Genomic DNA, 15,333 nt, shown 5'->3' with positions numbered 1-15,333 from the left:
CAGGCGAAAACCTACCACTGTCTCTGCCACCTCCCTCCATGCCTGGCTCCTCCGGTTTGTATCCCGGTAGGTAAATAGGGACTGGTCATAAAGCACCGGGTGATTCCCTACCGCTAATTTCTCCTCCATTTTTTGGAATATGAGGAAATGACCTGCGGTATGTCTCTCCCAGCTTACACGCGGTTTGATTGGCTAGCGCTTGAACTGTCAGATTTGCATAAACGGGATTTGATTGGCTGCCGCTTCCACCTCAGCTTCAAAAGTTGAACATTGCTCAACTTTGAATCCTGAAAATCCTGAAAATCTCCGCTCTGCTTCCCACAATGCAGTTCGGCGAAAAGTGAGGCAAAGTGACGTCACCCCATTCAAAGTGAATGAAGCGTTTTTTTAGCGCTGCTGTGTGGACGCTCCGTGAAGGTAGAGCAGAAGTTACAGAAAATAGAAATACCTCATAATTATACGATATAAGTACATCTTTTGTAAATATAATAGGTTACTTTGAACGGCTGGCAATACATGTTTATAATCGTTGTCATTTTATTGATTTAGCTATTTTAAAAATTACATTTAAAGAGGGATTACATGTGTACTGTATGATTTATTTTCTTCCAATAATTGTGAGAAAGATTATCTGAATGTAATACAACCTGAATGAGAGATTCATCTTTCTAACATTGAAATCCTTGATTCAAAATGTAGAAATTAAAACAGTGTTATTATTTTGTATTTAATTTAATATAATTTGTGTGTTTTTGCTCCCAGGAAAAAGACGGATGTCACGGAGAACCAACAACTGAAGAAGCCTCTAAAATCCGACCTGACAAACAACAAGAACTCAACAACTGTGTGACGCTGTGTGTGTGTGTGTGTGTGTCGTGTGTAATCGTGTGTGTGTGTGCCTTTGTGTGTGTGTTTATCTGGGTGTGTGTGTGTGTAGATTTATTAACATTACGCCAAAAAAAGGAACAGTTTTTGTTTTATTTAACTATCTATAAACCATGATTTAACAATTCCCTTTGTATTAGGTTTTATTGTTCAGCTCTTACACAGAATCACAGCTTCACATCCCATCCTTTGCTTATTATATTTTTTCCACCACAGGAAATAAAACACGTCTTTTATAACCGATAACCCCCGACTACAAACTCTGTTGGAGCAGAACAGTACGAACATGTTAAAGTATCTTCAAAAAGCACGATGAAAAGTCACTTTTTGTGCGACCGATGCTGTTGTTGTTGTTCAGTATTTGCTGGATGTTCTTTAGTTGGCTTTGATGGTTGTGTCGATCCAGTCCACAAACTTGGAGACTCGGGCGTAGACGCCGGGCTTCATGGCGTTGGCGCAGCCGAGACCCCAGGAGGTGACGCCCTGCAGGACGTACCGGTTCTGAGAGTGACACACCAGGGGGCCGCCGCTGTCGCCCTGCAGGGGGGAGAAAGATCGGCTTTAAAACATAGAGATGGCAAAAGTACACACATCCTTTACTCAAGTAGAAGTACAGATACTCGTGTTTAAAAATACTCTCGTAAAAGTAGAAGTACTGAATAAACTTCTTTACTCAGGTAAAAGTAAAGGAGTATGGGCTTTGAAATGTACTTAAAGGTCACCTATCATGCTATTTTTAGGCAATAGCATAGGTCTCAGATATATAAAAATATATAAAAAACATGTCTATGAAGTGAAAAAAAAGGAGGGGTCTGAGCTCATGCGGGACCCGGCAGCTACTGTCTAAACTAAATGCTGCCGTGATGAAACGCCATATCATGGATTATCAAGGATTATTTCTGAAACAGTATGGAGCTCAAAGGCTTTCTCTCTTGCCGGTTATACCACAAGGTGAGTTCCTTTTTATTTCCTGCTTCTTCACACACATGCTCTCCAGTACAGGTTAGCTCTGAGTGTTAGCGATGCTAATGTAAACACCGACCATATTACGTCCAAAACAGTCGGGCATTGTTTCTGATAGCAACGTTTCTGATAGGGCCGTGGGTCCACATTTCAGATATTACGTTATATCGGACGCAAATCTGGATCAGCTCCGTTGTAGCCCCGTTTTTAGAGATTTGGGTACGGAGGAAAAGAGAGAGGGTTTAATTTTCTGACGCTGCGTGAGTTCCCTGACACACCGGGGACACATGTTTATGTATAAAAGACATGAAAAAGTGCATTTTGCATGATAGGTCCCCTTTAAGTAAAAAGTACCCATAACTACCATCTGTTTTAAAGAGTACCTGACCTCCCTTTATATTAATAGAACAATAATGTCATTGTTAGCTAATGAATGTTTCCATGCTGAACAACGGCAACATGACAACGTTTTCATTGGTCCCTCTTCTTTAGAGAAGACCAGGAAATGATGGATACACGGACCGTGTTCAAATCAATAGGCACGCAATGACTCTAAATAATAATGATCACGCCACCAAACACACATTCAAACTAAAGGAACCAGCCTGTTTGGAAAATGTAAGAAGTAGAAAGTACAGGTATTTGGGTTCAAAATGTAAGAAGTAGAAAGTACAGGTATTTGGGTTCAACATGTAAGAAGTAGAAAGTACAGGTATTTGGGTTCAACATGTAAGAAGTAGAAAGTACAGGTATTTGGGTTCAAAATGTAAGAAGTAGAAAGTACAGGTATTTGGGTTCAAAATGTAAGAAGTAGAAAGTACAGGTATTTGTGTTCAACATGTAAGAAGTAGAAAGTACAGGTATTTGTGTTCAACATGTAAGAAGTAGAAAGTACAGGTATTTGGGTTCAAAATGTAAGAAGTAGAAAGTACAGGTATTTGGGTTCAAAATGTAAGAAGTAGAAAGTACAGGTATTTGGGTTCAACATGTAAGAAGTAGAAAGTACAGGTATTTGGGTTCAAAATGTAAGAAGTAGAAAGTACAGGTATTTGGGTTCAAAATGTAAGAAGTAGAAAGTACAGGTATTTGTGTTCAACATGTAAGAAGTAGAAAGTACAGGTATTTGTGTTCAACATGTAAGAAGTAGAAAGTACAGGTATTTGGGTTCAAAATGTAAGAAGTAGAAAGTACAGGTATTTGTGTTCAACATGTAAGAAGTAGAAAGTACAGGTATTTGTGTTCAACATGTAAGAAGTAGAAAGTACAGGTATTTGGGTTCAAAATGTAAGAAGTCAAAGTAAAAAGTCATCAGAAAAATAAGTAGTGGAGTAAAGTACTGATACCAGAAACATTTACTTAAAGTGGACCTATCATGCTATATTTGAATAATATAGTGTAGGACCATACCTATATAAGGCATATTTATACTTTTTATTTTTCAAAATACCAAACAGATCATGCATTTGAGCCATGCCTCATTTTGCTCAATTTGACATTTTTTAGCTCTGTTTGTGTAAGGGCAGATAAGGGCAGAACAGCACCACCTACAGGCCTGGCATATGTACTACAGCGTCTCCAGTGCTTTCGAACAGCAATGGCCGTGGCTGTCTCCTCCTGATTGGTGGAGTTGGCCCAATAGCCGTAGCGCCACCGTCCTGACGTCAGGACAGTGTTCAAATCTGGATCAGTTTTGATCAGATCCGTTGCAGCCCCTTTTTTAGAGATTTGGGTATGGAGGAAAATAGAGAGGGTTGTGTTTTCTGACACTTGGTGAGTTCCCTGGAACACCGGGGACACATATTCATGTATAAAAGACGTACAAAAGTGCATTTTGCATGATAGGTCCCCTTTAAATACAGTAACAAAGTATTTTTACTCCACTACTTCCCAGCTCTGCATAGTGATAAACATATGGGGATGTTAGCAGCAGATATTTACAAACATTCAAAACAATTTGAATGACAAAAACACCTCCATGTCCTGAAACATCTTGCAAATATATACATTTAGATTAACACGCTTTAATCTCAGAGAATAATTAAGTTTTTAGTGTAAAGTTACATTTAAGATCTTAGTTATTTTCTTGTAAATTAACATAACTGTATAACATTATTATACAAAAAGACAGCAATGCACAACACTAAATTGATTTATATGCAGATTTTTTAAATGTTTCCATGTGTTTTTTTGGTTTTTCAATCATACCTGGCAGCTGTCAGTCCCCCCCTCGATGTTTCCGGCACACATCTCGTGATCATTGACTCGACCGTTCAGGTACGAGGGACGGTTACAGATCTTGTTCTCGATCACAGGGAAACCCGTTTCCTTCAGAATGCCCTCACCCCCTGTCCCTGAAACTGAAACACACACACACACACACACACACACACACACACACACACACACACACACACACACACACACACACACACACACACACACACACATACACACACTTAAACTTAAAGACATCACAGCACAAAAACGTTTAAATGAAGCTCAGCGCAAGTTCTTTCAGGAAGACTGGTTCCCACGCTCTCATTCACAATTCTCTCTCACTCACTCGCCCTTTCTTCAATAAGCAAGGGCGCAACATACCCCCAGCTAAACCAACCGGTTGCGTCTCATCCCCACAGCCAATCACAGCACACCCGGCAAACGTTTAAATCTGCTCTTTCTCTCACCTGCCAGCATCGTTCAGGAGAATCGATGCAACCCTCCTCCACCTCCAGTTTCATCAGACCCAAGGCCAGGCTAGCCCAGAAGAACCCTCATCACTCCAGATTTCATTTCCCTTTAGTACTTCACCACCACCAGTGTCTAGACCCCGGGGGGTTTCTCTTTCCTATTTGGCTTCTCCTCCCCCTTAATTCATCACAGTATGATGGGGTCTAATCTCCAAAACGTTATTGTTCATACGGCAATACATGTTATCAACAAACGAACTAAGTCTCTCCTGATTGAAATACACATGCAGTACCTTGAGTTGCTCCCCATCCGGTCACATAGCACTCGGTTCCACTGGGAACGACAAAGTCCTTCTCTGGCAGACACACCGGCAGCACTTTGTCATTTATTATTGCAGGCCTGAAAACACACAACACAGCACAGGAGGAAGAAGTGAAACATAGCAATACCACGGTGTAACAAGTAATTGTGCATTCAAAGTGTCACTTGAGCAACAAGTCATCATGCAGTACGGTCCACTACAGACTAATGTTATTATTAAAGCATCAATGTGTATTATTGCCATAGCTGGTAAAGAGGGAGCTCATAAGAACAACTTTGTAGTACTTTGCACGATATATGTATACCTTTAAAGGTTTTCCTAAATTCATTGTTTTCTTTATTTATACTGTGAGCCAGAAATCTCTCCTATAGTAGCACTTATATACATCAGACTTATCTGTTTCATCTCTATATATATTCTGAAGGTTTTAATTAACAATATTTTCTGATTGATGGACGGAGAGAAAAGATATTCACTAATTTTAATAGAAACAAACAAGGATGTTGAACCTAGCTTCAACCAATGTTCAGTTTTCAGTTTTGGAAATATATTCAAACACATCTCAGAAAACATATCTATTACACCTTGGCCAATATCATAAATAGCTTCTCATTTCTGTATAAAGACCTCAAAAAGGTTCGGATTATTTAAATATATTGCACTTGGTAATCTGAGTTTGTATGATAATGCTTTATTCCACTTTTTCTGTGAGTCGCTTTGGTTTAAATCACGAGCTAAATGATATATAATGTCATGTAAAATACCATATTTGAGTAAATTAACTTCCAAGAACCCCTATAACTAGTATTAGTAGTGGTAGTAGGTTGATAGACTCACGTCTGCAGCTTCAGCAGAGCGATGTTCGCTCTGTTGGGTCCGGGGATCAGTTTCTCCAGCCAACGGATCTGTTTGGACGCCTCGTTGGCTCGCTTTGTGTGAACGCCCAGCAGCACCTTATAGGCTGAAGGGTCCTTTGACCTGAACAACACATTGATAAACATTCAGTAATCCAATCATTGGATTTAGTCCAGGGGTCTCCAAACTTTTTTTCACCTAGGGCCACATACAGAAAATTATACAAAGAGCTGGGCCACTCACTAGAGGTACATATATCGCCTCATAAATTCAGTTATAAGTTAGCAAAATCAATGAAATGTAGATTAATTATTCTTGATACTTGAAAATGCTGTTAGAAAAAAACAGCCTACATCATAGCTCTCCAGAGGGTTTCATTTATTTTGTTAACAGCTCATCCCTTAAAACAGAAACCTCAGATTACTCATAATAAGAGGAAATATGAAGGGTGTGTTTCAAGGTTGTTATGTACATTTGTTATTGGGCTTTTTTCTTATCAACTTAGATTTGTTAGATGTTTTCAACTTTAACTGACTGAATTTATTTGAAAAGTGGCCTTATTGACACATGAATACTGTGTAATATATTTGAACATATATATTTAAGAAGTACAATATACTGTAAGACAAGCAGAAGTTTATTATACTTCCTAGTCATTATAGTTTTTTAATTTGCTGAGGGCCGATTCAAAATGATCCGAGGGCCGCATTTGGCCCCCGGGCCGTAGTTTGGACCCCCCTGATTTAGTCTTTAAATGTTTTAAACTAATGTTCTCTGACCTCTCCAGGCAGTGAGCAGCAGTCAGAACCCACTGAGGGTGGACCAGAGTTCCTCCACAGAAATGACCTCCTGCACTGGTAGAATAAAATACAGAAATGTGTTAAAGTAGGACAAAAGAGAGATATAGGCAAGGCAAGATTATTTATAAAGCACCTTTCAACACAAGGCCATTCAAAGTGCTTTACAAAAATGAAAGACATTAAGAGCATTAAGAAACATAGTATAAAATGGCATTTAAAAACACTCATTTAAAAGCAAAGATAATAAAACATGAATAACAAAGGTACATGAATTTGACCTCACTTTATTTCTACTTTCTTTTTTAACTTATCCTTTAGATATTTCAAGTGTTTCATGCTAAAGGAACCCCCCTTTGGAAAATTCTAATCTGACCCCATGGTACCTTTTGGTTTTTGCCAAACCATTCCTCTTTTTTTAAATGGTATGGCCTTTTTTTATATCAAATAATATAACACACCTTAACTTATACGATTTTGTTAAATACATGGATTTTAACAGACATTTTAAGTAAAAAGCAGAAAATATAATACAAGAACATTTGTGTAATACTTAAAGGGGACCTATCATGCAAAATGCACTTTTGTACGTCTTTTATACATGAATATGTGTCCCCAGTGTTCCAGGGAACTCACCAAGTGTCAGAAAACACAACCCTCTCTATTTTCCTCCATACCCAAATCTCTAAAAAAAGGGGCTGCAAACGGATCTGATAAAAACTGATCCAGATTTGAACACTTTACTGACGTCAGGACGGTGGCGCTACGGCTATTGGGCCAAGTCCACCAATCAGGAGGAGGCAGCCACGGCCATTGCCGTTCGAAAGCCCTGGAGACGCTGTAGTACATATGCCAGGCCTGTAGGTGGTGCTGTTGCTCACAGAATCTGCCCTTGCAAAAACAGGGCTAAAAAAAGTGCAAATTGAGCGAAATGAGGCATGGCTAAAATGCATGATCTGTTTGGTATTTTGAAAAAAAAAAGTATAAATATGCCTAATATAGGTATGGTCCTACACTATATTATTCAAATATAGCATGATAGGTCCACTTTAACTATATTACATTACATTACATGTCACTTGTTAGACGCTTTTATCCAAAGCGACTTACATACTCAATACTGTGGGCAATCCCCACAGGCGCAATTTAGGGTGAAGTGTCTTGCCCAGGGACACAACAACATGCTGACTGCAGTGGAGTTTGAACCTGTGACCATCTGACCCCCATACCAAGGCTCTATCCACTGCACCACACGCCTCCATGGCCTCCCATTTGTGTAATACTTAATTATATTAGTCAGAGACAACTGATAATAGTCTCCTTTTTGGCCGATCTTTATCAAATTCTGACAAATGGTCGTACATCACTCTCCGGAGACTGATCTGCCACGGCCAGGAGTTGTTAGGATTATGTTTTAAACAGGACCCAGGCGCAGGCAATGACCGGAGATGTTTAAAAGGTTTATTGTTCTGAGACTCAGGCGGGTTTGGAGACTATGGAGGTCCGGAGTGGAGGTAGGCAGTTCAGGCTGGACTGAGAACAGGGCAGGCAGGTATGGTGAAGGAAGAAGCAGGCAGGTTGGCTGGAAGCTCTGGTGGCCGATGGCTGAGGGATCGTACTGGAAGTACAAGGAGAAACTAATTACAAAAAGTACAGAATAACACGCAGACAGGATAACTGAAATGAGCAGCCAGGAGGATGCAATACCACTGGTGTAGAAAACAATCTGGCAGTGAGTTGCTGGGAGACTGGAGTAGATATGCTGTGTCTTGATTGGATTGATGAGGGACAGCTGAGCCGGTCGGCCAGGTGAGTGCAATCAGGCTGCTGCCTGCAAGGGAAACCACACCCCCTCCACACACACACAGGGGAACAAACAGGGACACACAGGGACACAGTTTGGGCCGTGACAGTACCCCCCCCTCAACGGGAGCCTCCAGGCGAACCACCAGGCTTGTCTGGGTGGTCTCTGTGAAAGTCCCGAATGAGAGAGGGACCTAGAATGAGCTTGCGGGACACCCAGCTCCTCTCCTCAGGACCATAACCCTCCCAATCGACCAGATACTGGTACCCACGGCCCCGGCGGCGAATGTCCAACAGCCGCCGGACCGTGTAGGCCGGGTGGTCATCAATAACAAGGGTGGGTGGAGGGGAGATGGCTGGAGGGCACAAAGGGCTGGAAAACACTGGTTTCAACTGGGACACATGAAAGGTAGGGTGAATTCTCATGGAGGGAGGCAGCTTGAGTCTAACAGCAGATGGATTGATTATGCGCTCGATCACATAGGGACCAATGAAGCGTGGTTTCAACTTCTTAGACTCAGCTTGTAAAGAAATATTTTTAGATGAAAGCCAAACTTTCTGACCTGGTTGGAACTGGGGAGCTGCGGTCCGGTAGCGGTTTGCAATATGCCGATTGCGTTCAGCGGAGCGGAGAAGGGCAGAGCGGGCATCCTTCCAGATCCTCCGACAACGACGGAGATGGGCTTGGACAGAGGGAACTGCGATCTCGTCCTCTTGGGCTGGGAACAAAGGGGGTTGATATCCAAGAGAACATTCAAATGGGGACATACCGGTGGCAGCACTAGACAGTGAGTTATGAGCGTATTCAATCCAGGGCAGATGTAAACTCCAGGAGGTGGGATTCCGGGAGGTGACACAGCGAAGTGCAGCTCCAAGGTCCTGATTGGCTCTTTCGGCCTGCCCGTTAGTCTGCGGATGATAGCCTGAGGAGAGACTGACAGATGCTCCAAGTGCTCGACAGAATGCTTTCCATACCTGAGATATGAACTGTGGCCCTCGGTCGGAAACAATGTCTGTTGGAATGCCATGAAGCCGGACCACATGATTGACTAGGAGGTCAGCAGTTCCAGAGGCTGTGGGGAGTTTAGGAAGAGGCACAAAATGAACCGCTTTGGAAAAGCGATCGACAATAGTGAGAATGGTTGAGTTACCCTGTGAAACCGGGAGGCCGGTAACAAAGTCTAGGCCGATGTGACTCCAGGGACGACTAGGGACTGGGAGAGGCTGGAGTAGACCGATAGGAGCCTGGTGTGAAGACTTGCTACGGGCGCAGACAGTGCAGGCCAGCACAAAGGCTCGAGAGTCCGCTTCCATGGAAGGCCACCAGAAGTGTCGTCTCAGGAGGGACAGGGTCCGATTCACACCCGGGTGGCAGGCAAAGCGGGAAGCATGGGTCCATAGGAGAACCTGTGAGCGGACAGAGTCAGGTACAAACAAACGGTTATCTGGACCATTTCCTGGATCTGGCTGGTCTCTCTGTGCATTCCTCACTGAGTTCTCAATCTCCCATGTCACAGCGCCCACCACTCTGGTAGCAGGGATTATGGTGTCAGGAACTATGGGGTCCTGATCCACTGCAAACTGCCGGGACAATGCGTCAGGTTTAAGGTTTTTAGAACCAGGTCGGTAGGTAAGGGTGAAGTTGAACCTGCCAAAAAACAATGCCCAGCGTGCCTGACGGGAGTTTAGTCGTTTGGCAGTTTGTATGTAGACCAGGTTCCTGTGGTCTGTCCACACAATGAATGGATGTTCACAGCCTTCCAGCCAGTGCCTCCATTCTTCCAGCGCAAGCTTTACAGCAAGCAGCTCCCTGTTGCCAACATCATAGTTGCGCTCAGAGGTTGTCAGTCGTCGGGAAAAAAAAGCACAAGGGTGAAGCTTTTGATCGGAGACTGAGCGTTGTGATAGAACAGCCCCCACACCGGTGTTGGATGCATCAACCTCAACAATAACTGAAGAGATGGGTCAGGATTCATAAGAATAGGAGCCGAGGTGAAACGTCTCTTCAGCTCAGAGAAGGCAGCCTCAGCCTGAGTAGTCCATGAGAAGGGGATTGCTGGGGAGGTGAGTTGGTTGAGAGGACCGGCAACACGACTGTAGTCTCTGATGAACCGGCGATAGAAATTTGCAAAGCCCAAAAAACGTTGGAGCTGCTTCCTGGTGGAAGGTTTGGGCCATTGTGCCACTGCTTGTACCTTCTCTGGGTCTGTTCTCACCTGACCTTGCTCAATGATGTAGCCCAGGAAGTCCACTGAATCCACGTGAAATTTGCATTTCTCTACTTTGACAAACAGCTTGTTCTCGAGGAGCCTTTGTAGAACCTGCTGCACATGTTGGGTGTGTTCCTCCATGGTCTGTGAGAATATCAGAATATCATCCAGATACACAAATACTGAACGGTTCAGGAAGTCACGGAGGACATCGTTCACAAGAGCCTGGAAGACAGCTGGGGCATTAGTGAGTCCAAAGGGCATCACTAGATACTCGAAATGGCCTAGTGGGGGTGTTGAATGCGGTCTTCCACTCGTCTCCTTGACGTATGCGGACCAGGTGGTAAGCATTCCTGAGGTCGAGTTTCGAGAAAATGGTGGCCTTCTGTAGGGGTTCGAAGGCTGAATTGATGAGGGGCAGTGGATACTTGTTCTTGATGGTGATGTTGTTAAGGCCCCGGTAGTCAATGCAGGGGCGCAGGGAGCGGTCTTTCTTGGATACAAAGAAGAAGCCTGCTCCGACGGGGGAAGAAGAGGGTCTTATGATGCCAGCAGCGAGTGAGTCTTTGATGTATGTCTCCATGGCCTCACGCTCAGTTCGGGACAAGTTAAACAGGCGACTGGATGGGAGAGATGCCCCAGGAAGAAGATCTATTGTGCAGTCGTAAGGGCGATGAGGGGGCAGAAAAAGGGCTCGCTGCTTGCTGAAAACCTCTCCCAGGCTATGATAAACCGGAGGGACAGCGGACAAGTTGAGTGGCTCCTGCTGAACTGGGGGAATACCGACCTCTGCTGGGGGAATTGCAGACCGCAGGCATGAAGAGTGACAAAAGGTACTCCAACTCCTTACTTGATTCTCCGACCAGTCTATGTGGGGGTTATGCAGTCTTAACCATGGCTGGCCCAGAACTAGGGGTGTGTGAGGGGAGGACATGACGTGGAACTGAATCATTTCATGGTGATTACCGGACAGGACGAGATGTAGGGGTTCGGTGACATGGGTAACGTGTGCCAGGAGCTTCCCATTCAGACCTCGAGCATTGAGAGGAGCTGTCAGAGGTTGAGTTGAGATGCCGGCTGAGGCAACCAGTTGGGCATCCAAAAAGCTCTCATCAGCCCCAGAGTCCAGTAGGACAGGCAGAGAGAGAGACTGTTGGTTTAACAACAGTGTGGCTTCAAGTGGCTTGCGGGTCTGGGGGGTTGAGGAAGAAACAGCCTTGCTCACCAGTATCCCCACCTTTACTGGCGAGCACCCTCTTTTGGGCGCTGGGGGCATGTGTCCACGAAATGACCGGAGTGACCCAGGAGATCGGCTGGCTCTTTCCCTACGGCGCTCCCTAAGGCGATTATCCAGTCTTATGGCTAGAGAGACCAACTCATCCAAGTTAGCTGATTCGTCCCTCACTGCTAACTCATCCTTAACCGAATCAGTTAGCCCTGTTTGAAAAACCCCTTGAAGCGCTGTGTCATTCCAACCCGCCTCTGCAGCTAAGGTCCTAAATTCCACTGAGTATTCGGCTACACTACGGGAGCCCTGTCGCAGTGAGAGGAGGCGTTTAGTAGCGTCCCTACCGCTGACGGGGTGGTGGAATACTTTCTTCATTTCCTCTACAAACTCTGGATAAGAATTACAAAGGTTGGACTGACTCTCCCATACAGCTGATGCCCAGGCTAGGGCGCTACCTGTAAGTAAACCTATCATATAACAAATCTTAGCTCTGTCGTTAGCATAAGTAGACGGCTGCTGCTCAAACACAAGAGAACACTGCATTATGAAAGACTTACATGTCCCTAAGGCACCTGCGTACCGCTCTGGAGTGGGAATATTAGGCTCACGTGAAGGGAGAGCGGGCTGGGCTGGAACCGGTGCTAACTCTTGTGGGGGAGCTGGATCTTCAGGAGCAGGCGGAGCAAGATGAGTTGAAACCAGGTTGAGGTGATGTCCCATCTGTGCTACGTTGGCAGCTAGTGATGCAAGGTTATCCATAACCTCTCTGAGCATCTGGTCATGCCGGCCCACGAGGACGCCTTGGTTGGAGAGAGCCTCACGAATTGGGGTCCGAGCCTGCTGGGTCCATGGTGGCCAGATTGTTCTGTTAGGATTATGTTTTAAACAGGACCCAGGCGCAGGCAATGACCGGAGATGTTTAAAAGGTTTATTGTTCTGAGACTCAGGCGGGTTTGGAGACTATGGAGGTCCGGAGTGGAGGTAGGCAGTTCAGGCTGGACTGAGAACAGGGCAGGCAGGTATGGTGAAGGAAGAAGCAGGCAGGTTGGCTGGAAGCTCTGGTGGCCGATGGCTGAGGGATCGTACTGGAAGTACAAGGAGAAACTAATTACAAAAAGTACAGAATAACACGCAGACAGGATAACTGAAATGAGCAGCCAGGAGGATGCAATACCACTGGTGTAGAAAACAATCTGGCAGTGAGTTGCTGGGAGACTGGAGTAGATATGCTGTGTCTTGATTGGATTGATGAGGGACAGCTGAGCCGGTCGGCCAGGTGAGTGCAATCAGGCTGCTGCCTGCAAGGGAAACCACACCCCCTCCACACACACACAGGGGAACAAACAGGGACACACAGGGACACAGTTTGGGCCGTGACAGGAGTGAGCTTTAGACACGCAGCCGCCCACGATCCGACCAAAACAACGCTTCGGTTTGATCACCGGCGTCCCACAATTCATAGCTGCAAAGAGAGGGTTAACAGTCATGAATTCAAACAAGAGGACAACATCTGGGAGCTTCATGTCATCGCATCCATTGGAAATGACTGTTTTTGTTAAGTTAAGAGGATTACTCAAATCAGTAAGATGCATCCTCTGCTTTTACCAAATTGAATGGCAATATATCCAATATTTTTCTTGATATTTAACTCTAACTGATATTGCCATGGGTCGGAACACAAAGGTATAGTAGTTACAATCTTCCTGTTTATATTGTACACAAAAAGGCCTGGCAGGTCGCGCCCAGCACGGTGATGGAGGTCACGCCCCGGTATGTGTCTCCATTTCCTGTTTTACAGTCTGACCCAGCAACAAGCAGAGAATTAGGAATAAAAACAGGCTAGAAACGTGACGAACACAAGGTTCATTTGTATTTCCACGTGTAGATTTTTTATTTCTATTTGAGACATTTACATTTTGGATTGTTTATTTCTAGTCTTTTAATTTCTCCAATGTACAATGCCTTGTCTTTTTTATGCTGCTGCAATGGAAACATTTCCCAAATTGGGATCAATAAAGTACTTCTTATCTTCTTATCTTAAAGGTCCCCTTTTATACTGTTTTTCATCAATATATTATAGGTCTCAGATATATACAAACATGTCTCTGAAGTGTTTGGCTCCAAACACCAAACAGATCATTGCAGCATCCCATAATCCCCTCTGTTTCAGCCCTGTTTCAAAAGTGCTGATTCTCTGTCTGTTACTTCAGATGAAAATAAGGAGCCCCTCCCCACGCCCCTCTGAGAGACATTTGGTTAAAAAGAACACAATAGCCGCTTTCACACCAAGTACTTTGGCGTACTTAGTTCCCAGCACTTAGTTCCCCCATGGAACTAAAGAGCAGATCGCGTTCACACCAGAATAAGTCCCTGAGGAAGGATTAGGCAAATTAAGCCGCTGACGTCACTTCTTCTTCTTCTGCTTTGGGTTTACTGGCAGGCCGCAAACAACTTCACGGCGTATACTGCCACCCGGAGTCCCCGGCCGGAAGTCCCCGGAGTTGGGGAAGGCTTCAGTAGAAGCTGCTGGGACTCCCAGCTTCTACTGAAGCCTTCCGAGTAAATCGCCAGAAGCGCCGACACCTCCTCATCTCCACCGCTCCCATGTTATTTTTTTTTGTTGCCATAAGTTAGTCTCTCTGCGATTGTGCGCTGGGCTAATGCTAATGCTAATAATGGTAATGCAAGGAAATAAAATGGCGGCATCACAAAACCTTTTTTTTTTTTACGGGGGTGTGGTTTGCAATTCGCCCAGCCAATCAGAAATTGGAACTTTTTTCTCCCCAGGAAAGTACCACCTCTCTAGCAGGGACTGAAAAGGGGGACCAAAATTCTCATGAATCTAAGTTCTCTTTTGGTGTGAACGCATAATCCCAGGAAACTATCGGAACTAAAAGGGAAAAGTACTCCGGTGTTGGAAAGCGGTGTGAAGGGTGGGGGTGTTGGGGGGGGGTTACCTGGTTGCTGATTGGCTAATGGTACACAAGCCAAAACATCGTTTATGACATCATAAAGGCGCCAAAATCTGATCAGCTCATTTAAGGACAGACAGTGTTTTATATAAAATGGGGATCAGGACAAAAAGAGAGAGAATCTTTGTTTCCTGAAACTTTTCAGAGTTCCTCTTTATCACAGAGGGGGACACATGTTGATGTAGAAGAGACATGAAGAAGAGGTTTTGCATAATAGGTGACCTTTAAAAGTCTAATAATGTACCTTTCTGTGCAGGGGCCGGGGTGGGGACCAGAGGGTTGCAGGTTGGGTGGAGTTGCTCCTCATGAAGGTTTGATGATGCACATGTTGATGTAGAAAAGACATGAACAAGTGGGTTTTTGACAATAGGTGACCTTTAAAAGTGGACAAAAGCTCCTTTAAATGTACTTAAGAACAGTACTTGAGTAAATGTACTTAGTTACTTTCAAACACTGGAAATGACACAAAAACAATAATAAAAGTTTTTTACCGGTGCAGCTGGCCAAGCAGTTTCCCAGCGGGGTTGTTGGAGTCGGTGGTGTAGCACCAGGGTCCGCCGCTGTGTCCGTCCGGGTTTCTGCAGAAGTTTTGAATCTAAATTGCTCTGGG

The 15,333-nt window shown here is 44.4% G+C and overlaps 2 protein-coding genes across 2 annotated transcripts in view; one reads left to right on the top strand and one right to left on the bottom strand.

Annotated features, from left to right (window-relative positions):
* Positions 1-1,186, top strand: part of LOC117475149 (solute carrier family 22 member 2-like) — a 19,286-nt gene extending 18,100 nt beyond the window's left edge. The window contains exon 12 of the mRNA XM_034121295.1: positions 763-1,186. Coding sequence (XP_033977186.1) covers positions 763-850 — 88 coding nt within the window. The 3' untranslated portion in view covers positions 851-1,186. The remainder of the gene's footprint in view (positions 1-762) is intronic.
* The window catches only part of LOC117475158 (plasminogen-like), a 27,315-nt gene continuing 12,946 nt past the window's right edge, over positions 965-15,333 (bottom strand). The window contains exons 10-18 of the mRNA XM_034121307.1: positions 15,244-15,313; positions 14,968-15,025; positions 13,136-13,213; positions 7,873-7,909; positions 6,493-6,567; positions 5,696-5,836; positions 4,829-4,935; positions 4,054-4,205; positions 965-1,422 (exon numbers count right to left, since the gene is read on the bottom strand). Coding sequence (XP_033977198.1) covers positions 1,261-1,422; positions 4,054-4,205; positions 4,829-4,935; positions 5,696-5,836; positions 6,493-6,567; positions 7,873-7,909; positions 13,136-13,213; positions 14,968-15,025; positions 15,244-15,313 — 880 coding nt within the window. The 3' untranslated portion in view covers positions 965-1,260. The remainder of the gene's footprint in view (positions 1,423-4,053; positions 4,206-4,828; positions 4,936-5,695; positions 5,837-6,492; positions 6,568-7,872; positions 7,910-13,135; positions 13,214-14,967; positions 15,026-15,243; positions 15,314-15,333) is intronic.

The sequence above is a fragment of the Trematomus bernacchii genome, unplaced genomic scaffold (genome assembly GCF_902827165.1).
Source record: "Trematomus bernacchii unplaced genomic scaffold, fTreBer1.1, whole genome shotgun sequence".
Lineage (NCBI taxonomy): Eukaryota > Metazoa > Chordata > Actinopteri > Perciformes > Nototheniidae > Trematomus > Trematomus bernacchii.
Note: the sequence above shows the minus strand (reverse complement) of the source record. Positions and strands in the feature narration are given on the sequence as shown.